The 27841-nt window shown below is 48.9% G+C and overlaps 1 protein-coding gene across 2 annotated transcripts in view; it reads left to right on the top strand.

The window, feature by feature from the left end:
* Positions 1-241: 241 nt before the first annotated feature.
* SEPTIN7 (septin 7) overlaps positions 242-27841 on the top strand; it is an 85461-nt gene continuing 57861 nt past the window's right edge. For both annotated transcript variants that reach the window (XM_066584815.1, XM_066584814.1), the window contains exon 1: positions 242-362. In XM_066584815.1, coding sequence (XP_066440912.1) covers positions 353-362 — 10 coding nt within the window. In that variant the 5' untranslated portion in view covers positions 242-352. The remainder of the gene's footprint in view (positions 363-27841) is intronic.

Raw genomic sequence — 27841 nt, 5'->3', positions numbered from 1 at the left:
CGCCCCTGCCTGTAGTCCTGAACAACCCCGTACTATGCTGTGGATGGTACAGATGTGTAGATGCGGACATCTTTATTCCGGGGGGTCGATGGGACTCCTAGTAATATCTGAGTAAATGTCCTTGTGTTGTGGCTGCCCCATACGGAGCTACCAACCTGCTAGACCGAGGGAGACTGCGGCGTTTGTATTACACACATATAGCTGTGGTGGCCGCTAACTACCACTGTGGTAACCATTCTTTCCTCTGCCTTGACTGCAGCAACAGAAGAACCTTGAAGGATATGTGGGATTTGCCAATCTGCCAAACCAAGTGTACAGGAAGTCTGTGAAGAGGGGCTTTGAATTCACACTTATGGTTGTAGGTGAGAGAATGGTTCCAATTGTTAACTATATTCATGTTTTTACATTGTTGCTGTTCTGCATATGTTTTGCATTTATGGTTTTCGTCTTAAAGCTGTAGTATGGTTTGTTTGTTTTTTTTCTTTAATCGGGTGCGTTCACACATGGCTGACTTGCTGCGGTATTACTGCAGTAAATTGGCTACATGTTAAGACCCCTTAACAGTAATTGTGTTCGTGATGTGTGGAATGTGTACGAAATACTTCAGGTTTTGACAAATTTTAGTAATGTGAATGACCTTTGGTCTGCAATATATAGTCAGCTTCTGATCCCTAAATCAAAGGTACCCCAAATGGCGTCCATCGGGGGGCGCGTCCTGACTTCCTGATCAGCCTGGACAGCTATATTAAAGCCATGGGGAAGGACACAACAGCATCCTTTTCCTAAGAGTAGGGTAGCATTTTCTTGATTATTTGACCTCCACCTCCGGTAGGCCCATTGAAGTGATTGTAGTGGCGGTGCGCATGCATGACCAACACTTCATTAGTTCAGATACCTTTTTAGGACCCTCATTTTCATGATCAATGAGGCCCCAACGGTCAGACCCCCAACGGTTAAATAATTCCCTATCCTGGGTATTGCGGATAACTTCATTTCATGGGAGAACCCCTTTAAGAACCCGTCACCAGATTTGTGCTGCCCAAAGCACGAACAGACTTGCATATTGAAGATGTATATGCTAAATTCTGCAGCATTTATATTCTGAACAGCCCCTGGGGTCGTGCGTGAAAATCACATGATTCAATAGTAAAACTAAAAAAATCACTTGCTGGAAACTCTCATTTACGTGCGAGTCCAATACGATTTTTACTTAAATAGAATCGCCCCAAAATCTCAGCATGTCCGGTCTGGGACTATTGGTTTTTGAGAAATCGCCGACGTAACTAAACACGTTGAAACTCTTGTGCTATGCTTCCCACCCCTATCATCATCAGATAGGCGCGCTCCGCGCACGGCTTCTGTGTGAGTACGGCCGCCTCTAAATCGCGCAGCATGTCATGGTTTGCTGTGCATTTCCCTTGTGCCTTGCGGAGGGTGAAATGTGCTGCAAACTTAGGTTTGTGTTTTATTTGTTTCTATTTTGTTTAGCATGCTTTGATCACTCCTGCAGTATGACGTAATGCTATACGTCATACTCCTTTTTGACAGGCAGTCTATCAAGTCACCCAACGGGGATGGCTTGATAGGCAGTCTGCTGAGGCAGCCCCGGGGCCTTTTAGAAGGCCCCCGGCTGCCATGACACCTGCACGGCTCCCCCGATCTCACCGCAGAATTGACAGCAGCATTTAAAGGGTTAATAGCCGCGATCGGCTGTACGGACAATCGCGGCTATTGCCTGCGGGTGTCAGCTGTAATAAACAGCTGACGCCTGCGCTGTATGGAGGGAGATGGCAGCGCTATCTCCCTCCATACACGGACGTAAAAAGACTATTGGGCTGTCACTAAGGGGTTAATAACTCTGGCAAACAAAGACCCGAATGCTTCAGCTTGGAGTTCACAGCCCCATCCACATCTGGTCAGGAACTCAACCACACATTACATCCAGCCTAACATGCAGATTGCTGATCAGATTTTTGCTTTGGGGAACAACTTTTTATTTTTTCTTTAAAAGAGTTTTCTACTGAAATGATTGACCTACCATCAGGATAGGACATCAATAGCTGATCGGCCGAGGTCTGCCGCTCAGGACCCCGACCGATCCGCTAAGCAGGTGCATGCTGTCAGCGCTGCAATAACATAGTAAGTCTCCGCCTGACCTCCCATGTAGTGGCCGGCGCTTGTAACTGCAGGCATGGCTCTCATTTAAAGGGGTTGTCCCGCGCCGAAACGGGGTTTTTTTTTCTTTCAACGAGACAACCCCGATGCAGGGGTTAAAAAAGAACACCGGACAGTGCTTAACTGAATCCCCGCGCTCCGGTGACTTCTTACTTACCCGGTGAAGATGGCCGCCGGGATCTTCTTCCTCGGTGGACCGCAGGGCTTCTGTGCGGTCCATTGCCGATTCCAGCCTCCTGATTGGCTGGAATCGGCACGTGATGGGGCGGAGCTACCAGGAGCCGGTCTCCGGCACGAGCGGCCCCATTGAGAAAACAAGAAGACCGGACTGCGCAAGCGCGTCTAATCCGGCGATTAGACGCTGAAAATTAGACGGTGCCATGGAGACGGGGACGCTAGCAACGGAGCAGGTAAGTGAGTAACTTCTGATAACTTCTGTATGGCTCATAATTAATGCACAATGTACATTACAAAGTGCATTAATATGGCCATACAGAAGTGTATACCCCCACTTGCTGCCGCGGGACAACCCCTTTAAGTAAGAGACATGCCTGCAGTTACAAGCCCCGGCCACTACATGGAGTCGGCACAGAGGCTTCCACTCAGACTTCTGTATTTGCGGCGCTGACAGCATGCGCCCACACAGCTGATTGGTCGGGGCCCGAGCTGCGGACCCTGGCTGATTATCTATTGATGGCTTATCGCTGCCGCCTGTAATTTTGCCATGGGAAAGTTAATAGGATTCTCCAATGTTAAAAAAACGCAATCGCAAGTTTGTGCGTTGTGATTAATTTGGAGGCTTCATAGGGAAGCATGGGTAAGGGAAAAAAATCGCTAAACGCAGAAAGATAGGACATGCCACATGGCATGCGTGAAAGCATCGCAAATTGGAATGAAGCCATTGCAAATTATTGGTTTCATAATTTTGTGCTCTCACTCTCGCATCGCTCAGAAATCGTGCGGTTTTTCTCGGAAGTGTGAAGGCGCCCATCGCTATCATTTGGTTGCGTTTGGAAACACCGGAGCATTTGGCTGGTCGTCTTATTCACCGGCATGGTCTAATATCTGCTTTTATTACCTCTTCTACATCATGCAGTTTATAAGGGAGGTAAAACACCTTTTACGCCGAAGGGTTACTTTTCGTATTCTCGCTGGCTCTTGTGAATCTGAGCAATAATCGTTCAGTGTAAACGCTGCCAGTGCCAATAATTTATTGTTCCCGCTCAAAAATCAAACTATCAGCCGTGTGAACAGGCAGTCGTTCAGCTTCGAGTAACTGCCTGCTCGCTGTGAATAAAGGCGAGTTGCTGCACCGCCAATCCCTTAAAGGGGTTGTCCCGTGAAATCAAGTGGGTCTATACACTTCTGTATGGCCATATTAATGCACTTTGTAATGTACATCGTGCATTAAATATGAGCCATACAGAAGTTATACACTTACCTGCTCCGTTGCTGGCGTCCCCGTCTCCATGGCTCCGACTAATTTCTGCATCTTATGGCTTCTTTAGATGCGCTTGCGCAGTCCGGTCTTCTGCTCTGTTGAATGGGGCCGCTCCGGCGTACTCGCGCCGAAGAGCTGGTCTGCGCATCGTCATCGTAGCTCCGCCTCCGTCACGTGGTGCCGATCAGCTAATTAGGTGGCTGTAATCGGCAGTGGAACGCAAGACATCCACGGTGCACTATGGGAGAAAACCGCGGTGCATCCTTGGGAAAGGACCGGCAGCCATCTTTAAAAGAAGAAACTGCCCGAACGGGGATGCAGTTAAGCGTTTATTTATTTTTTTAAAATAACAGAGATTTGTTTTTAACGGGGCACAATGTGGGGGTATGTAGGAAAAAAATGTTTGATTTCGTCGCAGGACAACCCCTTTAACAATTATCGCTCCTGCGTTGAAAGCCCTGGAGCGACACTCGCCTTATGTAAAGGGACACTACTGGAGGTTATGTTTAATTCAATTCTGTAAAGGGTTAAACTGTTAAAGGGGTCGTCCCACGAAATGAAGTTGTGCCCTATCCACAGGATATCTACTAACTATCTGAACCGTCAGGGTCTGACCCCGCTGTGAGCCACCACAGATCCTGAGAATGGGGGGTCCCAAAGCCCCTTAAGTAAAGGGAGTAGGGTTCACACATGCTCCCCGCCACTCTATTCATTCCTGGCAGTCCCATTCATATATATGGAGCGTCAGTGTGCATGCTCACACAGCGCTATCATCTGCCGGGGTCGAGGTCGGCAGACTCCCACGGCTTGGCTATCCCTTACCCTGTAGATTGGTGGGAAGGAAGACGAAATAAATCTGTTTTCTACCCTGGATATTAGCGGCTGGGGAGCTACAGAGTTATTGTAACGCTTCCTAATATTGTAGCTTCCCTCCTAGAGGACGGCTTGTAAACGTTAGGTCAGCACTTTAAACTGCACAATTCTCCATCGGGTTGTTTTGGCGATACGATGACTTTACTGATGTAACAAATGACATCATCTGAGTTGGCTGCATCTTGCGCCATTTTTGTAAATGCCACGTATCTAAAATAAACCCTCTCTATCCTGCTGAGCATTACGTCTCCCCTTCCGGTGCGGGCACAGCTGTACTATCAGAATGCTGCTGTCCCGTGTCGCAGTGCGTCCGCAGGGTGCGGGACGAAGGATTCCCAAACCCGCTAACGGACATCCTTGTCTTCCATTTATGCACTTGCTGCCACCTTTCTATCTGCTGCTATAAACTTCCTTTGCACCCACCGTATGCAGATGCCAGGGAAGCGGGCTGAAAACGTTATTTGAGCAGCAATGTCTGCATTATTCACCATATAAATGCGCAGATCGGGTATTTTTATATTTGTCTTATAGAGAAAAAACCCCTGAATATCCTGCAAAAACACAAATGTTCAGCTTTTGGATACATTAGTGCCCCTCGGCCAACCAGTAGTCTCCCCTGATCTGCATGCATGGCCTGGTCTTTCTGCAATGCTCTTGGCTCCTACGAGGATTTTGACGACTCGCATTCCTTGTCAGAATCTTCAGATTTCTCCGCTACAGGAACCGCCAGAAGCGGAAGGAAGGGACCGGCGTGTACAGAGAGGAATGTGCAGCAAATGTTAACTCTTTGGGTGTGGGGGGCCTGCAGATATTACTAACCAATGTATCCTATAGGCAGCGCTCTTTAGTGACCTAATATCTGACTGGGCGCTGCAGAGTCGGGTTTCCTGTTGAGGTCCATGGCATTCTTGTCTTAGCCGAGACGTCCGGACGGCCTGACACTGCAAGTCACCACTTCTAATCTTACTCATATCTTTCATATTTCAGTGTATCTGAGCAAGGACGTCCGTATACAGGTGAAGCCTCACAACTGACCATGAGATCTTGTGTTCACAGTTAAATATCGCTATTTACAGCTTAGGCAGTAAGCATTCGACAAGGTCCCAATTGGTGACCTTTTTTTTTTTTTTGAAGTGGGGGGTCATTAAGATTTAAGATAAAAGGGATATATCAGGTTGGTGATAAAAGTTCCCTTTAGGACAGTGGAGCTGTTAATTAAACAACATATCTCATGAAAAAAAAATATGGAGGGCACACAATGGGAAAAGTATGTGAACCCCTCATTTCTTTTGAGGAGCAGTAGATTGGTCCATCCAGCAGCGCACATTCTTGCTGCCTTCCGCAGCTGTCGGGGAGGCTGCTGGCGATCTAACAGCTGCTTGAAATGTGTTTAGCATGCTTTACATAGCGAAGCTGCAACAAGGTTAATAGATGGAAGTCTTGGAGTGCCGCGGGGCGTTCAGCAGAATGTTCTTTCATGCCGCATAACATGATCATCATTCCGCTGCACTGTGTGTGCTTACACTGGAAGGGGGATTTATTACTGGGGAACTTGCCTTGTGTGTTTTGTTTTTTGGAGGGGGAGGAAGGGGGTTTGGTAAACTTTTCCTATAAAGTTTTCTGTTGGGGGTTAAAAAAAAAATGCCTAAAACCACCTGTGTATGTATTAAGGCTGGGTTCACACGGAGCGGATTTGCCTGGAAATTCCGTGCAGAATTTTGCCGCGGCAAATCCGCATGCAGCCGCTAATCCCAGGATTAGCCAGCCATGTGGACCAGATTTCTCAGAAATCTCGTCCACACGGGACGGCAAATCCGCTGCGGCTAAGCCGGCAGAAACCGCCGCTGCAGCGGGGATTTGCCGACCGCAGCATGTCCATTTTTTTCCCCGCTGCGGCCGCGCTCTCCTCTATGGGAGCGCCGACTGCAGCAGAAGAGCGAGCGGCCGGGCCGCTTCAAGGCCGCTGCTGGTTTTGCAGCGGCGGTTCTCCTGGCGGAAATGTCGCGGTTTTTCGCTGCGGCCAAACCGCGAGATTTCCGCCGAGAATCCGCCCTGTGAGAACCCAGCCTAAAAGTAAAACAAAAAGCTTCTGAAAGAACCACATGAAATTCATAGAGGGTTTGCAAGCGCCAAAAAACTGAATGGAAGCCTGATGGTAACTCCTCCTAACATGTCTGCTGTATTAAATACTTGTATTTACCAATTAACAGTATTGCATTTCTATGTTTTTTTGTTTTTTTTTTTGCCTTTTAAAGAGGAGTGGGTGGGGAACCTGGAAAAAAAAAAGAGGTTCCATCACAGATTTGGCCGAAAGTACTAGGAAAAAAAAGTGCTGCATGCAGTGCTTTTTCTTCCGTCCTAAAAAAACACGGAAAGTTTGGCGGACCTCATTATATTTAATGGGGTCTATTCTGCGCTGTTCGGTTCCATCCTGAGACAGAACCGTGGGGATTCCCCTTTCCTGCTCCTCAAACAGAGAAATAAAGCAGAATCCCCAGCACAGATATAAAACCATTAAAAACATTAGAGAAAAAGCACTAATTATCTTGAGTTGTATTCACATGCTGCTGTGGAATCTGCAGCTAATTCTGTTGCTGATCCGCATGTAGATTTACCTTATGGGCATAGTATATGAGTGGCATTACTGATAAGGTTACACAGGAAGAAGTGATGTCAGTACTAGAGATGAGCGAACGTACTCGTCCGAGCTTGATGCTCGTTCGAGTATTAGCGTGTTCGAGATGCTCGTTACTAGAGGCGAGCACCACGCGATGTTCGAGTTACTTTCACTTTCATCTCTGAGACGTTAGCGCGCTTTTCTGGCCAATAGAAAGACAGGGAAGGCATTACAACTTCCCCCTGCGACGTTCAAGCCCTATACCACCCCCCTGCAGTGAGTGGCTGGGGAGATCAGATGACACCCGAGTATATAAATCGGCCCCTCCCGCGGCTCGCCACAGATGCATTCTGACATAGAGGAGGGAAAGTGCTGCTGATGCCGGAGCTGCTATAGGGAGAGTGTTAGGAGTTATTTTAGGCTTCAAGAACCCCAACGGTCCTTCTTAGGGCCACATCTGACCGTGTGCAGTACTGTTGAGGCTGCTTTTAGCAGTGTTGCACAATTTTTTTTTTTTGTATATCGGCCGTGCAGAGCATTGCGTCCTCAGTCTGCAGTCATTGTACAGAGTATAGGGCCACTACTGGTGAAGCAGGGAAAGAGATATCCAGGCTATATAGGCAGTGGGCTTTTTCAAAAAAATTGGGGAAAAATACTATTTTTGGGCTGCCTGTGACCATCTTCAGTTTACTGCTTGTCTGCTGGGGGTAGTAGTCCTAATTAATACGCAGCTAAGCGTTACAGCAGGCTTGCACAAAATTGTTTCCTGGATCTGCTGTCTTTGTTACATCACCGCCGTCACCCCGCCAGAGGGAAAGAGTATACATAATATTATACGCTGCCTACAGTATCTGTCTGCTGTATCAGCTCAGCATTTAAAAAAAATAGAAGCAAAATACTTAAGGCCTACTACTCGCCTTTGGCCACTTGACTGCTTCTGCGCTGTGAATTCCACTAGCTCAGTCATACGCACCTACGTCTCACTACAGGCGTGCGCAAAATTGTTTCCTGGCTCTGCTGTGCGTTCCGTAAGGGAAGTCGGCCTCCAACCACAGGCCAATAAGCGGCACATTTAATTACAGTGTTATGTTTCTGCACTACTGGTAATACAGCATGCTGAGGGGTAGGGGTAGGCCTAGGAGACGCGGGCGAGGACGCGGAGGCCCAAGTCAGGGTGTGGGCACAGGCCGAGCTCCTGATCCAGGTGTATCGCAGCCGACTGCTGCGGGATTAGGAGAGAGGCACGTTTCTGGCGTCCCCACATTCATCTCACAATTAATGGGTCCACGCGGTAGACCTTTATTAGAAAATGAGCAGTGTGAGCAGGTCCTGTCGTGGATGGCAGAAAGTGCATCCAGCAATCTATCGAACACCCAGAGTTCTGCGCCGTCGACTGCTGCAACTCAGAATCCTCTGGCTGCTGCTCCTCCTTCCTCCCAGCCTCCTCACTCCATTACAATGACACATTCTGAGGAGCAGGCAAACTCCCAGGAACTGTTCCCGGGCCCCTGCCCAGAATGGCCAGCAATGGTTTCTCTCCCACCGGAGGAGTTTGTCGTGACCGATGCCCAACCTTTGAAAAGTTCTCGGGTCCGGGGGATGAGGCTGGGGACTTCCGGCAACTGTCTCAAGAGCTTTCAGTGGGTGAGGAGGACGATGATGATGAGACACAGTTGTCTATCACTCAGGTAGTAGTAATTGGAGTAAGTCCGAGGGAGGAGCGCACAGAGGATTCAGAGGAAGAGCAGCAGGACGATGAGGTGACTGACCCCACCTGGTTTGCTACGCCTACTGAGGACAGGTCTTCAGAGGGAGAGGCAAGTGCAGCAGCAGGGCAGGTTGGAAGAGGCAGTGCGGTGGCCAGGGGTAGAGGCAGGGCCAGACCGAATAATCCACCAACTGTTTCCCAAAGCGCCCCCTCGCGCCATGCCACCCTGCAGAGGCCGATGTGCTCAAAGGTCTGGCAGTTTTTCACTGAGAGTGCAGACGACCGACGAACAGTGGTGTGCAACCTTTGTCGCGCTAAGATTAGCCGGGGAGCCACCACCACCAGCATACGCAGACATATGATGGCCAAGCACCCCACAAGGTGGGACGAAGGCCGTTCACCGCCTCCGGTTTGCACCGCTGCCTCTCCCCCTGTGCCCCAACCTGCCACTGAGATCCAACCCCCCTCTCAGGACACAGGCACTACCGTCTCCTGGCCTGCACCCACACCCTCACCTCCGCTGACCTCGGCCCCATCCACCAATGTCTCTCAGCGCACCGTCCAGCCGTCGCTAGCGCAAGTGTTTGAGCGCAAGCGTAAGTACGGCGCCACGCACCCGCACGCTCAAGCGTTAAACGTGCACATAGCCAAATTTATCAGCCTGGAGAGGCTGCCGTATAGGGTTGTGGAAACAGAGGCTTTCAAAGGTATGATGGCGGCGGCGGCCCCGCGCTACTCAGTTCCCAGTCGCCACTAATTTCCTGATGTGCTGTCCCAGCCCTGCACGACCACGTCTCCCGCAACATTGTATGCGCCCTCACCAATGCGGTTACTGCCAAGGTCCACTTAACAACGGACACGTGGACAAGCACAGGCGGGCAGGGCCACTATATCTCCCTGACGGCACATTGGGTGAATTTAGTGGAGGCTGGGACAGAGTCAGAGCCTGGGACCGCTCACGTCCTACCCACCCCCAGAATTGCGGGCCCCAGCTCGGTGGTGGTATCTGCGGCGGTGTATGCTTCCTCCACTAAACCACCTCCCTCCTATACCACAGGACCCTGGCGGATAAGCTGATGGTAAACTTCCCATCCGACAGCGCTAGTGGCAGAAGGCGCAGTTCCGAGGGCCAGGTAGCAGGAAGGCGCGGAGATCAGGCAGCATGTACAGCGCAGGCAGCGGAACACTCTCTAAGGCCTTTGACAGCTTTCTGGCTCCCCAGCAAGGCTGAGTCGGCGGGAGCACTGTAAAAGGATGGTGAGGGAGTACGTAGCCGATCGCACGACCATCCTCGGTGACGTCTCTGCCCCCTACAACTACTGGGTGTCGAAGCTGGACACGTGGCCTGAACTAGCGCTGTATGCCCTGGAGGTGCTTGCTTGTCCTGCGGCTAGCGTCATGTCAGAGAGGGTGTTTAGTGCGGCTGGGGGAATCATCACGGATAAGCGTACCCCCCTGTCAACTGACAGTGCCGACAGGCTAACACTCATCAAGATGAACAAAGCCTGGATTTTCCCAGACTTCTCTTCTCCACCAGCGGACAGCAGCGATACGTAAGCAATACGTAGGCTGCACCCGCGGATGGAAGCATAGTTCTCTATCCCCATCAAAAATGGGGACATTTTTGCTTCATCAATCTGTGTATAATATTCCTCCTCCTCCTCCTGCTCCTCCTCCTGAAACCACACATAATCACGCCAAACGGGCAATTTTTCTTAGGCCCACAAGGCTCAGTCAAAGAATTTTTGTAAACCATTTTTATATGTTTCAATGCTCATTAAAGCGTTGAAACTTGCACCTGAACCAATTTTTATTTTAACTGGGCTGCCTCCGGGCCTAGTTACAAATTAAGCCACAGTAACCAAAGCGATTAATGGGTTTCACCTGCCCTCTTAGTTGGGCATGGGCAATTTTTCTGAGGTACATTAGTACTGTTGGTACACCAATTTTTTGGGGCCCTCGCCTAGAGTGTAATCCAATTAATTTTTTGCTCACCTGCATTAAAGCTGACGTTACATCAGCTGTGCTGGGCACTGCAATGGGATATATTTATGTACCGCCAGTGGGTTCCAGGGAGCCACCCATGCTGTGGGTGCACACGGAATTCCCATTGCGGAGTTGTACCTGCCTGTGACTATTTATAAAAAACCCCGGTCTGACTGGGGCATGCAGACAGCTTGACAGAATGAATAGTGTGTGGCACATAGGTTCCCCATTGCTATGCCCACGTATGCAGCTTCTGATGGAGGTGGCACAGGATTGGATTTCTCATTGCTTCTGTACAGCATTGTGGGCTATCGCCCCGCCCCTTTTTAAGAGGGTTGCTGCCAAGCCGTGCCAACCCTCTGCAGTGTGTGCCTGCGGTTCCTCCTCATGGCAGGCACACTTCTAAATAGACATGAGGGTGGTGTGGCATGAGGGCAGCTGAAGGCTGCGCAGGGACACTTTGGTGTGCGCTGTGGACACTGGGTCGTGCAAGGGGGGGGGGGGTGTTGGGCAGCATGTAACCCAGGAGAAGTGGCAGCGGAGTGTCATGCAGGCAGTGATTGTGCTTTGTTGTAGCTAGTGTGGTGCTTAGCTAAGGTATGCCATGCTAATGAGGGCTTTTTAGATGTAAAAATTGTTGGGAGGGGGGGGGGGCACTCTACCGCTATTGTGGCTTAATAGTGGGACCTGGGAACTTGAGATGCAGCCCAACATGTAGCCCCTCGCCTGCCCTATCTGTTGCTGTGTCGTTCCCATCACTTTCTTGAATTGCCCCGATTTTCACAAATGAAAACCTTAGCGAGCATCGGCGATATACAAAAATGCTCGGGTCGCCCATTGACTTCAATGGGGTTCGTTACTCGAAACGAACCCTCGAGCATCGCGATAATTTCGTCCCGAGTAACGAGCACCCGAGCATTTTGCTGCTCGCTCATCTCTAGTCAGTACTATCAACTCACGTGAATGCCTTCATAGTGGATACAAAGACCTGGCTGCTGCTGATATACAGATTGCTGTGGCTGAAGTGTGGGGGTCAATAATGATCATTAAATCTTCTCCTGTGCTCTTGATTGGTTGCAGACCTGGTTGTTCAGAGTTGCATACTTTAAATTCTTAACAGACCGCAAGACGCTTCTTACAAGAGACTTCCTTCTGCTTGGTCACATGAAGATATGTGGTATTCGCTGCTCTCAGTAGCCTTTTCTACCAGTTGTATCATCTTGCTTGTAGCAATGAACACTTTTATTACAAGCCATGATACTGAAAGAGGAAAGATCATAAATGTGATGTTCTTTTTCAGCCATTTCAGTGTAACTTAAACGGTTTGTTCCACTGTTTACTATTGAGGATTTGTCCTTCAAGATACATAGTAACATAGTATGTGAGGCTGAATGAAGACAATGTCCATCTAGTCCAGCCTGTCTATCCTCCTGTGTTGATCCAGAGGAAGGCAAAAAACCCCAAGGGCAGAAGCCAATTAGCCCTTTTGGGGAAAAAATTCCTTCCCGACTCCCTAATGGCAATCAGACTGTTCCCTGGATCAACCCCTAATAGTGCCTACCTGCCTATATACCCGGATTGACAATTAACCTAAGACTTGTATCCTATAATGTCCTTCCTCTCCAGAAAGACATCAAGTCCCCTTTTAAACTCCTCTATGGATTTTGCCATCACCACTTCCTCCGGTAGAGAGTTCCACAGTCTAACTGCTCTTACAGTAAAGAATCCCCTTCTATGTTGGTGATGAAACCTACTTTCCTCTAATCATAGCGGATGTCCTCTTGTTACCGTCGTGGTCCTGGGTGTAAACAGATCGCAGGAGAGATCCATGTGTTGTCCCCTGATGTACTTATACATCGTTATTTGATCACCTCTTAGCCGTCTTTTTTCTAGAGTAAATAGTCCCAATTTGGATAGCCTCTCTGGGTATTCCAGTCCCGTCATTCCATGTATTAGTTTACTCGCTCTTCTTTGAACCCCCTCAAGCACTGTGACATCTTTCCTGAGCACCGGTGTCCAGAATTGTACGCAGTATTCCATGTGAGGCCTGATAAGTGCCTTATATAATGGAAGGATAATGTTCTCGTCCTTCGCCCTATACCTCTTTTAATGCACCCCAAGACTTTATTTGCCTTTGCAGCAGCTGACTGGCATTGGTTACTCCAGTTTAGTCTACTATCCACTAATACCCCCAGATCCTTTTCCATATCACTTTTCCCTAGTGGTACCCCATTAAGTGAGTATTGGTGACATCCGTTTCTCCTGCCCATGTGCATAACCTTACATTTATCAACATTGAACTTCATTTGCCATTTTTCTGCCCAAGCCCCCAGCTTATCCAGGTCCGTTTGTAGCCGTACATTGTCCTCCGTTGCATTAATTATATTGTATAATTTTGTGTCATCAGCAAATATTGATATTTTGCTGTGCAGCCCCTCTATCAGGTCATTGATAAATATGTTGAACAGAGTGGGGCCTAGTACTGAACCCTGTGGCACCCCACTAGCGACTGTGGTCCAATCAGAGTATGAGCCATTTATTACCACCCTCTGCTTTCTATCATTGAGCCAATTTTTTACCCAATTACACACGTTTTCGCCCTGTCCGAGCTGCCTCATTTTGTATATTAGCCTATTATGTGGCACGGTGTCAAAGGCTTTAGAGAAGTCCAGATATACGAGATCAATAGATTCTCCCTGGTCCAGCTTAGAGCTTACTTCATCGTAGAAACTGATCAGATTTGTCTGACATGAGCGACCCTTCATGAATCCATGCTGGTGAGGAGTTATTTCCTTGTTCTCCTTGAGGTACTCATCGATGGCGTCTCTCAGAATCACCTCGAAAATTTTTCCCGTTACTGAAGTGAGACTTACTGGCCTGTAGTTACCAGGCTCACTTTTGCTCCCTTTTTTGTAAATTGGAACCACGTTGGCAATGCACCAATCCAATGGTACTACACCAGGCTTGATATTGTCTAGAAATATTAGATATAGCGGCCTAGCTATCTCGTCACTTAGTTCCCTTAGTATCCTTGGGTGTATTCCATCTGGGCCCGGCGATTTATCAATTTTAGTCTTCTTTAGTCGCTTCCGCACCTCCTCCTGCGTTAGGTATGAGATATTTTGTGATGGGTTCATTTTATTCCCCTGCATCTCATGTGGCATTTCCTTTTCTTTTGTGAATACACTTGAGAAGAAACTGTTTAGTAGATTTGCTTTCCCTCCGTCATCATCAATGACCTCTCCTGCATTATTTTTTAAAGGGCCAGTGCTCTCTCCAAATCCTTTTGCTGTTAATATAGTTGAAAAATAGCTTTGGGTTGTTTCTGCTCTCTTTGGCGATCCGTCTTTCTGCTTCCTCCTTGGCAGTTTTGATCTTATCTTTGCATATTTTGTTTTTTTCCCTGTATGATTTTAGCGCTTCTTCGTTGCCTTGTTGCTTTAGTAGTTTGAACGCTTTCTTTTTTTCGTTTATTGCCCCTCGTACCGTCTTGTCGAGCCACATTGGTTTCCTTTTAGTTGAGTTTTTTATTTTTAAAGGGAATGAACTGCTCACATGAGGTGATTAGGATCCTTTTGAACTCCTCCCATTTGTCCTCTGTACCGTTGTTTTTGAGGATGTTGTCCCAATTAATGATACAGATAGTAATTCTGAGCTGATCAAATCTTGCTTTACTAAAGTTTAGTTTCTTTGTCACTCCCTGATAAGGCTTCCTATTGATTGACAGCTGGAAGTTGATTATATTGTGGTCGCTGTTCCCCAAGTGGCCCTCAACCTGCACCCCCTTTATACGTTCCGGTTTGTTGGTTAGTACTAGGTCCAGAATGGCCCTCCCTCTTGTTGGCTCCTGTACCAGTTGGTTCAGGTAATTGTCTTTAATTACTCTCAAGAACTTATCACCCCTGTGAGATTTGCAGGTTTCCTTCTCCCATGTTATATCTGGATAATTAAAGTCCCCCATGATAATTACTTCGTTGCGCTTTGACACCTCTTCTATCTGCCTTAATAGTAAGTTTTCAGTTTCTTCTGTTGCTTTTGGTGGTCTATAGAAGACCCCTATCAGGATTTTGTTATTTTTTCCTCCCTGTATTTCTACCCACAGAGATTCCACCTGTTCTTCTCCTACCCCTATATCCTCCCGTAGCCTCGGCTTCAAGTTCGAATTGACGTACAGACATATCCCTCCCCCTTTCTGGTTCCTTCGGTCCCTTCTGAAGAGATTGCACCCCTGCAAATTCACCGCCCAATCGCACTTATCAAGCCATGTTTCCGTAATTCCGACTATATCATAATTTTTATCAGTCATTCTCGCTTCAAGCTCGCCCACTTTACCAATCAGACTTCTTGCATTCGTGGTCATACAATTTATATCATTTTTTTGTATTTTAAATTTGTTTTGTTGCTATTCGTACTAATGGCTGATCTATCAGTTCTAACTGTACTAACCCCACCCCCTGCTCGACCCCCATTCCCTTTGCTTGGACCCGAATCTATAGTTACACTGGCTACCCCACTATTTCTCATTTTGCCCTCCCCCCAGTCCCTAGTTTAAACACTCCTCCAGCCTTCTAGCCATCTTCTCCCCCAGCACAGCTGCACCCTCCCCATTAAGATGCACCCCGTCCCTACGGTAGAGCCTGTAGCCGACAGCAAAGTCAGCCCAGTTCTCCAGGAACCCAAATCCCTCCTTCTTACACCAACTCCGGAGCCACTTGTTTACCTCCCTAAGATCCTGCTGCCTTTCTAGTGTGGCTTTAGGTACAGGTAGTATTTCCGATAAAACTACCCTGGAGGTCCGCACCCGGAGCTTGGACCCTAGGTCCCTGAAATCATTTTTGAGGGCCCTCCATTGACCTCTAACTTGTTCATTGGTGCCAACGTGCACCATGACCGCTGGATCCTCACCAGATAGGTCATCAATAGCAGATCAGTGGGGATCTGAGATCCTGGGACCGGTCACTGTCAGTAGGAGGCTGCTTTTGGTTGCCTGAAGCAACCACTCTACTGTGCACAGTGGCCCTGGCTGGCATTACATGCTGAGCCCCAGTGAAGTGAATGGGATTTGCTGTGTAATAGAAGCCAGGGCCACTTCCCACTGTACGGAGCTGTTTGCTACTGGCAACAGACTGCTCGTACTAACACTGACCGGCCCCAGGGATCCCGAGTGGCGGATCCCTTCCGATCTACTATTTATGGCCTATCCTGAGTATGGGTCATAAATGGTAAACAGTGGGACAACCTCCCTTAAGGTACTTGAGTTTGGCTGAAGATGTTGATTTAATGTTTATGGGAGATGCCTAGCTCTCCGCCTATGGCAGATTTAGGAGAGGGGAGGATCTGGCATGTTGTATTTCAGCATGCGCAATTCTTTGTTCGCATGGGAGATAAGCCACTTCAAGAGGTGTCAGTCAGCAAACTATTCCCCTGCCACCCAGGAGTTGATAAATAGCAACAACAAAAGGTGAACCTTTTGGAATTGCTTGGATTTCTACATAAATTAGTGATAACATTGTGACCTAGATAACAGACACTAACTAAACTTACCCCAGATGACTTTAACAACCGTCTGACCAATCACAGTGCAGAATCTCAAGTTCGTACAGGAAAAGAACCAACAATGGGAACCAATAATCACTGCTTCTAGCAGCGCTGCAAGAGTAATCGCACGTTTTAAATGCCCCTATTAGAAACAATGGGTTCTCTTTCCTGTACGATCTCTCGGAACACGCTGAAATCGTGTGGGGAAAATGTACCCTACGTTTGGATCCGGATCCGACACGATTTTGAGTAAATTGTTTATCATGTTTAATGTGCTGAGTATAGGTAAAAATATGCGATATCTGCAGGCGTGGAGTCCTGACACTTTTTACCGGTTGAACACTGTCATAATGATACTAATTTTTTTTGTTTCCCCTTCAAGTCTTTTTCGGCCTCGTAGGCGCACAGAATCCGTGCAGCTTTGTACTAGACCTATAAGCACCTTGTATGGCTGTATGTTGCTTCTGTACTTTGCCATACGAAGGCGATAATTTTCCCGGAAGCATTGCAGAATAGATGAACTTGATTGTGTCATGGGAAGCATGCAGAGGTACAGCATGGCCCCAAATACTTTCCGTATAAGAGTGTGTTAAGTAACAGTTATTATAGATACTATTATTAGGAAATTATAGTACCTGATGTTTCTGGTGGCACAATGCACCACTTACTAATTTAATATAGTGAAAAGGGATTGAAGTTGGTGACAGGTTCTAAACCAGCAGTGCTTACAGGACCTGTGATATCACATGTGTTCAGTCTTGGAGGCTCTGAGTGCCACCCTTGATCACATGACTGTGACGTCATTACAGGTCCTAAACCAGCGGAGCCGGACAGCAGCTGTGTGCTAACAGGATCTGTGGTGTCCTCACTGGCATGTGAGGAGTCATTGGGGCTCTGAGCTGCGCCCCTGATAACATGATGGCTACACCATCACAGGCCCTAAACCAGCAGAGCCGGACAGCAGCCGTGCGGAGCTCCAGGGACTGATCACATGAAATTCCTCATTTAGTGCACAGGGATGAAGGACCATGTGATGAGCTCACGGTCATGTGATCAGGGCCGACGCTCAGAGGCCCATTGTCTGATCACATGATGGTGACATCATATGTAACTCACTCATAGACAGGTGGTCGTTAGTAGTTTGATTAAAATCCCCACGTGAACTTCTGTTACATCCACAGGATGTGGCTTCCCATAAAACCCTTGGGGGTATGCAGACTTTCCCTGGTTTCTGTGTCCTACACTTATTAGGCTGGGTTCACACAGGGCGGATTTGTTGCGGTTTTGACGCAGAAGGAACTGCTTCTGCGGCCAAACTGCTTCAAAGGTTAATTTGGGCTTGCGGATTTTGCTGCGGATTTTCGTGCGGAAAAATCTGCAAGCGCTTTTTTACTTTTGTCGCGTATTTGTCGCGTATTTGGTGCGGTTTTGGCTGCGTCCATAGAGGTCTATGGACAAAAAAGCGCTGCGGAAAAGACCAAAGAATGAACATGCTGCATCTTTTAAAACCGCGACGCAGTTGCATTTCCGCACTGCGGCTGTGCGGAAAAAATCCGTCCTGTGAGAACAGCTTTTTGGCAAATCTCCTTTGTGCTGCATTGCACTGCAAACGCAGCGGTTTTGCCGCAGTGCGGATATGCAATGGCAATCCGCGGCAAATCCGCCGTGTGTGACCCCAGCCTTACAGCAATCAGCTGGCAAGCTGCGCTCGTTGGTTGGTGTCATGATTGCAATTAGTAGACTGTCAGCAGCCAAGACTGGTAAGACTATATAGTGCTTTACCTGCTTTATAAGTGACATGTTACTATTCAGCGGGTTCAGTCATCTTGTCAGTTCTGTTCGCTGGAGCACAAGTCGTTTTGTACCAGATATGCAAATCTGTTTCCCAAATTCATCCTTAATTTCTGGGCTGCTGAGCATATTCAATAGGGTCTTTGGAATAAGATGCATTGAAAAATACCACTTCTTTTTAGCTTACAAAAGCATGTTTTTCACACAAAAAAACCCCATTTTGCGACTAAATCACCAGTCGTGTTCTCATTAATTAAACAGGCTAACGATTGCTTGGGGGCTCTCCGTTGTAATTAACCATTGAAGTACGATTGGCATCACACACAATGATCTGCACTGAGCAGTTGTAGATGCTGAGACATGTATTCTAAGCCTTTCTTAATAAGGCTGTATTCACGTGCGTTCTGAGCCTCTGACGCCAATCCAGCATAAAAGGATGGGCGAAAGTAGTGCATGCGGGATTTTGTTTCCCAGTTACAATGTCGGACAGGTGCCGGAACCAAGCGGACCCTAGTGTAGACAATGGGGTCAATTCATCATCGTGGTTCTGTTATGCGGCAGATCCGCTTATCCAGGGGATTCGGTCTTCCTGTTCCCAGATAGATGCAATGCAGGAAAACATCCCAAATGTGAATGAACCCATTCAAATAACAGGTTTCCTATCTGTGCATTATAGTATATATTAGAATGCAAAAACAATGCAGAACTTGCACCCAAATTCCACCTTGTGACTTCACTATTAGCTACAGGGGCAGGTCCTCTATGGGCAGCGTGTTACCTGATCTAACAGTGAGCTATTAGGCCATCTTGTCTACAAGGCAGGTTTTTAGAATGTGAGATGAGGGAAAGGAAATCTAGTAACATAATTAGAAGTAAAGTGGCCCTATGATCGAAGAAAGCATTTTTCTTGGTTGCGATATGACATTTCTTATACATAGTAACATTGTCTTCATTCAGCCTAACATACTATGTCCATCTAGTTCAGCCTGAGATTTAAAGGGGTTGTCCCGCGCCGAAACGGGGTTTTTTTTTTTTTTTTAACACCCCCCCCCCCCCCCCCCCCCCCGTTCGGCACGAGACAACCCCGATGCAGGGGTTAAAAAAACAAACCGGAGAGTGCTTACCTGAATCCCGGCGGTCCGGCGTCTTCATACTCACCTGCTGAAGATGGCCGCCGGGATCCTCTGTCTCTGTGGACCGCAGGGCTTCTGTGCGGTCCATTGCCGATTCCAGCCTCCCGATTGGCTGGAATCGGCACGTGACGGGGCGGAGCTACACGGAGCCGGCATTCTGCACGAGCGGCCCCATTGAAGACAGCAGAAGACCCGGACTGCGCAAGCGCGGCTAATTTGGCCATTAGAGGCCGAAAATTAGACGGCACCATGGAGACGGGGACGCCAGCAACGGAGCAGGTAAGTATAAAACTTTTGATAACTTCTGTATGGCTCATAATTAATGCACGATGTATATTACAAAGTGCATTAATATGGCCATACAGAAGTGTATATCCCCACTTGGTTTCGCGGGACAACCCCTTTAATGAAGGCACCCCTATAGCCTGACCTCTTCCTGGAAGGGCCTAATGGGATGCCTAAAATGAGAAGTAGGGGTGATGGTTTGGGGTGGAATGCTTTGTAACCTAATTAATTTTTTTATTTCCCGGTTCTGTTTCAGGGAACACTCTCCATTTTTGCTTGTCATTTTGCTCCATCTTGGCTGTGAGGCTGCTTGGCATTCTGTCTTTTTTTGTCCCCACCTTAGCAACCAAACATAAGCAGTCCTCAACATTGGCTCCAGAGATGTTATTCTGCCTCGTCAGTAGCGGATGTGGCTATTAGGGAGAATAGATAGATGGTGGATGTCTCTCGGCGCTCGCTGCCAGTGACCTGTCTTGTAGGAACTTATGGCTTGTGAATGTTCTGCTGAAGGGGATGTCTGACATGGCCGGCTGGTTAGCGTTCTGTTGACAGGCTGAACTCTGCAGATCTCGGATTATCCTGTGAGCGCCGCGTTCGGAAGGAGCTTTTATAAAGACCTAATTGTCAGAAGATTCCTACTTCATTTACCAAGTTTGGTTGAAAAATAATTAGTGTCGCTCTGGCAGAGCGTCATATTGAACATTTCCCTGACTTTAATCCAGTCCCCGGGCTGCTGTGAACACGTTAGGCGTTGTATATAAATACTGTTGATGTGATTACCTTATGGAGGGAGGTTGGGTTTAGTGACTGCAGCCCACTTATACACTGCAACCTTCTGCAATCCTTTTTGTTTTTCAGAATGCATCTTAACCCCTTAGTGACGGAACTTTTTTGCTTTTTTCCACTTTCGTTTTTTCCCCCCTTCCTTTTAAAAAAAATCGTAGCTCCTTTATTTATCCATCGCCGTCGCTGTATGAGGGCTTGTTGTTTTTTGCAGGAGGGGTTCTATTTTTCAATTGTGCTATTTAATGTACCATATAATGCACTGAAAAACTTTAAAAAAATTCTAAACTGAGAGAAATGGGGAAAAAAACGACATTCCTCCCATCTTTCGGTGCATCCTGTTTCTACGGCGCACAAACTGCAACAAAAATGACCCGATAACTTTATTTTATGAATCGGTACGATTACTACGATACCAAACTTATAGTTGTATTTTTTGTATTTTTTTTTTAAAAGCTATTAAATGTTTAAAATTATTTTCTGTGCCCATTTTCTGCGCACAGTAACTTTATTTTTCTGTCGATATAGCTGAGTGCAGGCTCATTTTGTCTGGTACGTCCTGTCGTTTCCATTGATACCATTTTCGCATACAATTGCCTTTTTGATCGCTTTTATTACATTTTTTTTCTCAGAGGTAGGATGACCAAAAAAGTACATTTCGTGTGGTCTTTATTAGAGATGAGCGAACGTACTCGTCCGAGCTTGATACTCGTTCGAGTATTAGCGTGTTCGAGATGCTCGTTACTAGAGGCGAGCACCACACGATGTTCGAGTTACTTTCACTTTCATCTCTGAGACGTTAGCGCGCTTTTCTGGCCAATTGAAAGACAGGGAAGGCATTACAACTTCCCCCTGCGACGTTCAAGCCCTATACCACCCCCCTGCAGTGAGTGGCTGGGCGAGATCAGGTGTCACCCGAGTATATAAATCGGCCCCTCCCGCGGTTCGCCACAGATTTATTGCGACATAGAGGAGGGAAAGTGCTGCTGGTGCCGGAGCTGCTATAGGGAGAGTGTTAGGAGTATTTTAGGCTTCAAGAACCCCAACGGTCCTTCTTAGTGCCACATCTAACCGTGTGCAGTACTGTGGAGGCTGCTTTTTGCAGTGTTGCACATTTTTTTTTTTTTTTTTGTATATCGGCCATGCAGAGCATGGCGCCCTGCAGTAATTATACATACTCCAGGGCCAGTAGTGGTGGTGAGGCAGGGACAGAAGACATATATTTATTGAATATAGGCAGTGGGCCTTTCCAAAAACATTTGGGGAAAAAAATCTATTTGGGCTGCCTGTGACTGTCCTCAGTGTACTGGGTCATTGCTGGGTGTAGTTGTCCTCCTAATTCATACGAGGCCAGCTATGTGTTACAGCAGGCTTGCGCAAAATTATTTCCTGGCTCTGTGTTGGCTGCTAAATCACCGCTGTATTCCTGTCCACAGTGCAACAGTCTGCAGTTATTTTACATACTCCAGGGCCAGTAGTGGTGAGGCAGGGACAGAAGACATATTTATTGAATATAGGCAGTGGGCCTTTTCAAAAACATTTGGGGAAAAAAATCTATTTGGGCTGCCTGTGGCTGTCCTCAGTGTACTGGGTCTGTGCTGGGGGTAGTTGTCCTCCTAATTCATACGCAGCCAGCTAAGTGTTACAGCAGGCGTGCGCAAAATTATTTCCTGGCGTTCCGTAAGCGAAGTCAGCCTCCAACCACAGGCCAATAAGCGGCACATTTAATTACAGCGTTCTGTTTCTGCACTACTGGTAATACACCATGCTGAGGGGTAGGGGTAGGCCTAGAGGACGTGGGCGAGGACGCGGAGGCCCAAGTCAGGGTGTGGGCACAGGCCGAGCTCCTGATCCAGGTGTATCGCAGCCGACTGCTGCGGGATTAGGAGAGAGGCACGTTTCTGGCGTCCCCACATTCATCTCACAATTAATGGGTCCACGCGTTAGACCTTTATTAGAAAATGAGCAGTGTGAGCAGGTCCTGTCGTGGATGGCAGAAAGTGCATCCAGCAATCTAACGAACACCCAGAGTTCTGCGCCGTCCACTGCTGCAACTCTGAATCCTCTGGCTGCTGCTGCTCCTTCCTCCCAGCCTCCTCACTCCATTACAATGACACATTCTGAGGAGCAGACAGACTCCCAGGAACTGTTCTCGGGCCCCTGCCCAGAATGGCCAGCAAGGGTTCCAAATCCTCTCCCACTGGAGGAGTTTGTCGTGACCAATGCCCAACCTTTGGAAAGTTCCCGGGGTCCGGGGGATGAGGCTGGGGACTTCCGGCAACTGTCTCAAGACCTTTCAGTGGGTGAGGAGGACGATGACGATGAGACACAGTTATCTATCACTCAGGTAGTAGTAAGGGCAGTAAGTCCGAGGGAGGAGCGCACAGAGGATTCGGAGGAAGAGCAGCAGGACAATGAGGTGACTGACCCCACCTGGTTTGCTACGCCTACTGAGGACAGGTCTTCAGAGGGGCAGGCAAGGGCAGCAGCAGGGCAGGTTGCAAGAGGCAGTGCGGTGTCCAGGCGTAGAGGCAGGGCCAGACCGAATAATCCACCAACTGTTTCCCAAAGCGCCCCCTGGTGCCATGCCACCCTGCAGAGGCCGAGGTGCTCAAAGGTCTGGCAGTTTTTCACTGAGAGTGCAGACGACCGACGAACAGTGGTGTGCAACCTTTGTCGCGCCAAGATCAGCCGGGGAGCCACCACCACCAGCCTCACCACCACCAGCAATGCGCAGACATATGATGGCCAAGCACCCCACGAGGTGGGACGAAGGCCGTTCACCGCCTCCGGTTTGCACCGCTGCCTCTCCCCCTGTGCCCCAACTTGCCACTGAGATCCAACCCCCCTCTCAGGGCACAGGCACTACCGTCTCGTGGCCTGCACCCACACGCTCACCTCCGCTGTCCTCGGCCCCATCCAGCAATGTCTCCCAGCGCAGCGTCCAGCTGTCGCTAGCGCAAGTGTTGGAGCGCAAGCACGCCGCCACGCACCCGCACGCTCAAGCGTTAAACGTGCACATAGCCAAATTTATCAGCCTGGAGATGCTGCCGTACAGGGTTGTGGAAACGGAGACTTTCAAAAGTATGATGGCGGCGGTGGGCCCGCGCTACTCAGTTCCCAGTCGCCACTACTTTTCCCGATGGGCCGTCCCAGCCCTGCACGACCACGTCTCCCGCAACATTGTACGCGCCCTCACCAACGCGGTTACTGCCAAGGTCCACTTAACAACGGACACGTGGACAAGCATAGGCGGGCAGGGCCACTATATCTCCCTGACGGCACATTGGGTGAATTTAGTGGAGGCATGGACAGAGTCAGAACCTGGGACCGCTCGCGTCCTACCCACCCCCAGAATTGCAGGCCCCAGCTCGGTGGTGGTATCTGCGGCGGTGTATGCTTCCTCCACTAAACCAACCTCCTCCTCCTACGCAACCTCTGTCTCGAAATCAAGATGTGTCAGCAGCAGCACGTCGCCAGCAGTCGGTGTCGCACGGCAGCACAGCGGTGGGCAAGCGTCAGCAGGCCGTGCTGAAACTACTCAGCTTAGGAGATAAGAGGCACACGGCCCACGAACTGCTGCAGGGTCTGACAGAGAAGACCGACCGCTGGCTTGCACCGCTGAGCCTCCAACCGGGCATGGTCGTGTGTGACAAAGGCCGTAACCTGGTGGTGGCTCTGCAGCTCGGCAGCCTCACGCACGTGCCATGCTTGGCCCACGTCTTTAATTTGGTGGTTCAGCGCTTTCTGAAAAGCTACCCACGCTTGTCAGACCTGCTCGTAAAGGTGCGCCGGCTCTGCGCACATTTCCGCAAGTCCCACACGGACGTTGCCACCCTGCGCACCCTGCAACATCGGTTTCATCTGCCAGTGCACCAACTGCTGTGCGACGTGCCCACACGATGGAACTCTACGCTCCACATGTTGGCCAGGCTCTATGAGCAGCGTAGAGCTATAGTGGAATACCAACTCCAACATGGGCGGCGCAGTGGGAGTCAGCCTCCTCACTTCTTTTCAGAAGAGTGGGCCTGGTTGGCAGACATCTGCCAGGTCCTTCGAAACTTTGAGCAGTCTACCCTGGTGGTGAGCGGCGATGCTGCAATCATTAGCGTCACCATTCCTCTGCTATGCATCTTGAGAAGTTCCCTGCAAACCATAAAGGCAGCCGCTTTGCGCTCGGAAACAGAGCCGGGGGAAGACAGTATGTCGCTGGATAGTCAGAGCACCCTCCTGTCTATATCTCAGCGCGTTGAGGAGGAGGAAGAGGAGCATGGGAAGGATGAGGAGGAGGGGGAAGAGACAGCTTGGCCCACTGCTGAGGGTACACATGCTGCTTGCCTGTCATCCTTTCAGCGTGTATGGCCTGAGGAGGAGGAGGAGGAGGAGGAGGATCCTGAAAGTGATTTTCCTAGTGAGGACAGCCATGTTTTGCGTACAGGTACCCTGGCACACATGGCTGACTTCATGTTAGGATGCCTTTCTCGTGACCCTCGCGTTACATGCATTCTGGCCACTACCGATTACTAGGTATACACACTGCTCGACCCACGGTATAAGGAGAACCTTTCCACTCTCATACCTGAAGAGGAAAGGGGTTCGAGAGTGATGCTATACCACAGGACCCTGGCAGACAAACTGATGGTAAAATTCCCATCCGACAGCGCTAGTGGCCGAAGGCGCAGTTCCGAGGGCCAGGTAGCAGGGGAGGCGCGGAGATCAGGCAGCATGTACAGCACAGGCAGGGGAACACTCTCTAAGGCCTTTGACAGCTTTCCGGCTCCCCAGCAAGACTGTGTCACCGCTCCCCAGTCAAGGCTGAGTCGGCGGGAGCACTGTAAAAGGGTGGTGAGGGAGTACGTAGCCGATCGCACGACTGTCCTCCGTGACGCCTCTGCCCCCTACAACTACTGGGTGTCGAAGCTGGGCACGTGGCCTGAACTCGCGCTGTATGCCCTGTAGGTGCTTGCTTGTCCTGCGGCTAGCGTCTTGTCAGAGAGGGTGTTTAGTGCGGTGGGGGAATCATCACAGATAAGCGTACCCGCCTGTCAACTGACAGTGCCGACAGGCTAACACTCATCAAGATGAACAAAGCCTGGATTTCCCCAGACTTCTCTTCTTCACCAGCGGACAGCAGCGATACCTAAACAATACGTAGGCTGCACCCGCGGATGGAAGCATCGTTCTCTATCACCATCCAAAACGTGGACATTTCTGCTTCATCAATCTGTGTATTATATTCCTCCTCCTCCTCCTGCTCCTCCTCCTGAAACCTCACGTAATGACGCCGAACGGGCAATTTTTCTTAGGCCCACAAGGCTCACTCATCTAATTTTTGTAAACAATTTTTTTATACGTTTCAATGCTCATTAAAGCGTTGAAACTTTCACCTCAACCAATTTTTATATTAACTGGGCTGCCTCCAGGCCTAGTTACCAATTATGCCACATTAACCAAAGCGATTAATGGGTTTCACCTGCCCTCTTGCTTGGGCATGGGCAATTTTTCTGAGGTACATTAGTACTGTTGGTACACCAATTTTTTGGGGTCCTCGCCTACAGTGTAATCTAATTAATTTTTTGCCCACCTGCATTAAAGCTGACGTTACCTCAGCTGTGCTGGGCACTGCAATGGGATATATTTATGTACCGCTGGTGGGTTCCTGGCACCCGCCCATGCTGTCGGTCCACACGGAGTTGTAACTCCATGTGTACACTTCTAAAGAACCCCAGTGTGACTGGCGCATGCAGTGTGGGCCGAAGCCCACCTGCATTTAATCGGACGTTACCTCAGCTGTGATGGGCACTGCAATGGGATACATTTATGTACCGCCGGTGGGTTCCAGGGAGGCACCCATGCTGTGGGTGCACACGGAATTCCCATTGCGGAGTTGTACCTGCCTGTGACTATTTATAAAAAACCGCGGTCTGACTGGGGCATGCAGACACCTTGACAGAATGAATAGTGTGTGGCACATAGGTTCCCCATTGCTATGCCCACGTGTGCAGCTCCTGATGGCGGTGGCACAGGATTATATTTCTCATTGCTTCTGTACAGCATTGTGGGCTATCGCCCCGCCCCTTTTAGAGAGGGTCGCTGCCTAGCCGTGCCAACCCTCTGCAGTGTGTGCCTGCGGTTCCTCCTCATGGCAGACGCACTTATAAATAGACATGAGGGTGGCGTGGCATGAGGGCAGCTGAAGGCTGCGCAGGGACACTTTGGTGTGCGCTGTGGACACTGCGTTATGCGGTGGGGGGGGGGGATTGTTGAACAGCATGTAACCCAGGAGAAGTGGCAGCGGAGTGTCATGCAGGCAGTGATTGTGCTTTGTTGGAGGTAGTGTGGTGCTTAGCTAAGGTATGCATTGCTAATGAGGGCTTTTCAGAAGTAAAAGTTGTTGGGAGGGGGGGGGGCCACTCTTCCCGCTATTGTGGCTTAATAGTGGGACCTGTGAACTTGAGATGCAGCCCAACATGTAGCCCCTCGCCTGCCCTATCCGTTTCTGTGTCGTTCCCATCACTTTCTTGAATTGCCCAGATTTTCACAAATGAAAACCTTAGCGAGCATCGGCGATATACAAAAATGCTCGAGTCGCCCATTGACTTCAATGGGGTTCGTTACTCGAAACGAACCCTCGAGCATCGCGGAATGTTCGACTCGAGTAACGAGCACCCGAGCATTTTGGTGCTCGCTCATCTCTAGTCTTTATTTATTTTTTTTTCAGACCACGTTCACTGTGCGGGGTAAATAATACATTACTTTGCTAGATCGGACTTTTACGGACGCAGCGATGCCAAACACATATTTTTGGTTTATTTTGATTTTTTTTTTTTTTAATTGCAAATATCGCAGAAGGTTTTTTTTTTTAACTTTTATTACTTTTATTTTTTTTAATAATTACTATTCTTATTTTTACACTTTCTTTTAGTCCTCCTGGACAACTACAACCAGCGATGCTTTGATCGCTCCTGCAGTATGACTGAATGCTATAGCATTGTCATACTGTTTTTTTGATAGGCAGTCTGCTAAGGCAACCCTGGGGCCTTTCAGAAGGCCCCCGGCTGCCATGACACCTGCACGGCTCCCCTGATATCACCGGAGGGGGGGGGGGGGGGGCTACGGGACCCCAGAGCATCGTTCGGGGGGTTTACATGCTGCTGTCAATTCTGACAACTGCATTTAAAGGGTTAATAGCCGCGAACGGCCGACTGTGTTTATTGTCCGCAGGTGGCAGCTGTAATAAACAGCTGACGCCCGAGCTGTATGGAGGGAGATAGCGTAACTGTCATGTGATCGGGGATGGAGCATGCAAGTCACTCACTCGAGATGAGCGTCAGTCATGTGATATGGGGCAGAGCATGATGATGTCCTCACAGGTCCCTCATCTCCAGTGCTGCGCTGCCTCTGATCCCTGTTGTATGGGATAAATAATGTATGTAGCATAGCTGTGTGTGTGACGTGCATGTAGAACAGCTGCGTGGTTCATTGCATCACCAGAAACACTGTACATTAAT

The sequence above is a fragment of the Eleutherodactylus coqui genome, chromosome 12, assembly GCF_035609145.1.
Source record: "Eleutherodactylus coqui strain aEleCoq1 chromosome 12, aEleCoq1.hap1, whole genome shotgun sequence".
Lineage (NCBI taxonomy): Eukaryota > Metazoa > Chordata > Amphibia > Anura > Eleutherodactylidae > Eleutherodactylus > Eleutherodactylus coqui.
This window is presented reverse-complemented; position numbering and strand designations above follow the sequence as displayed.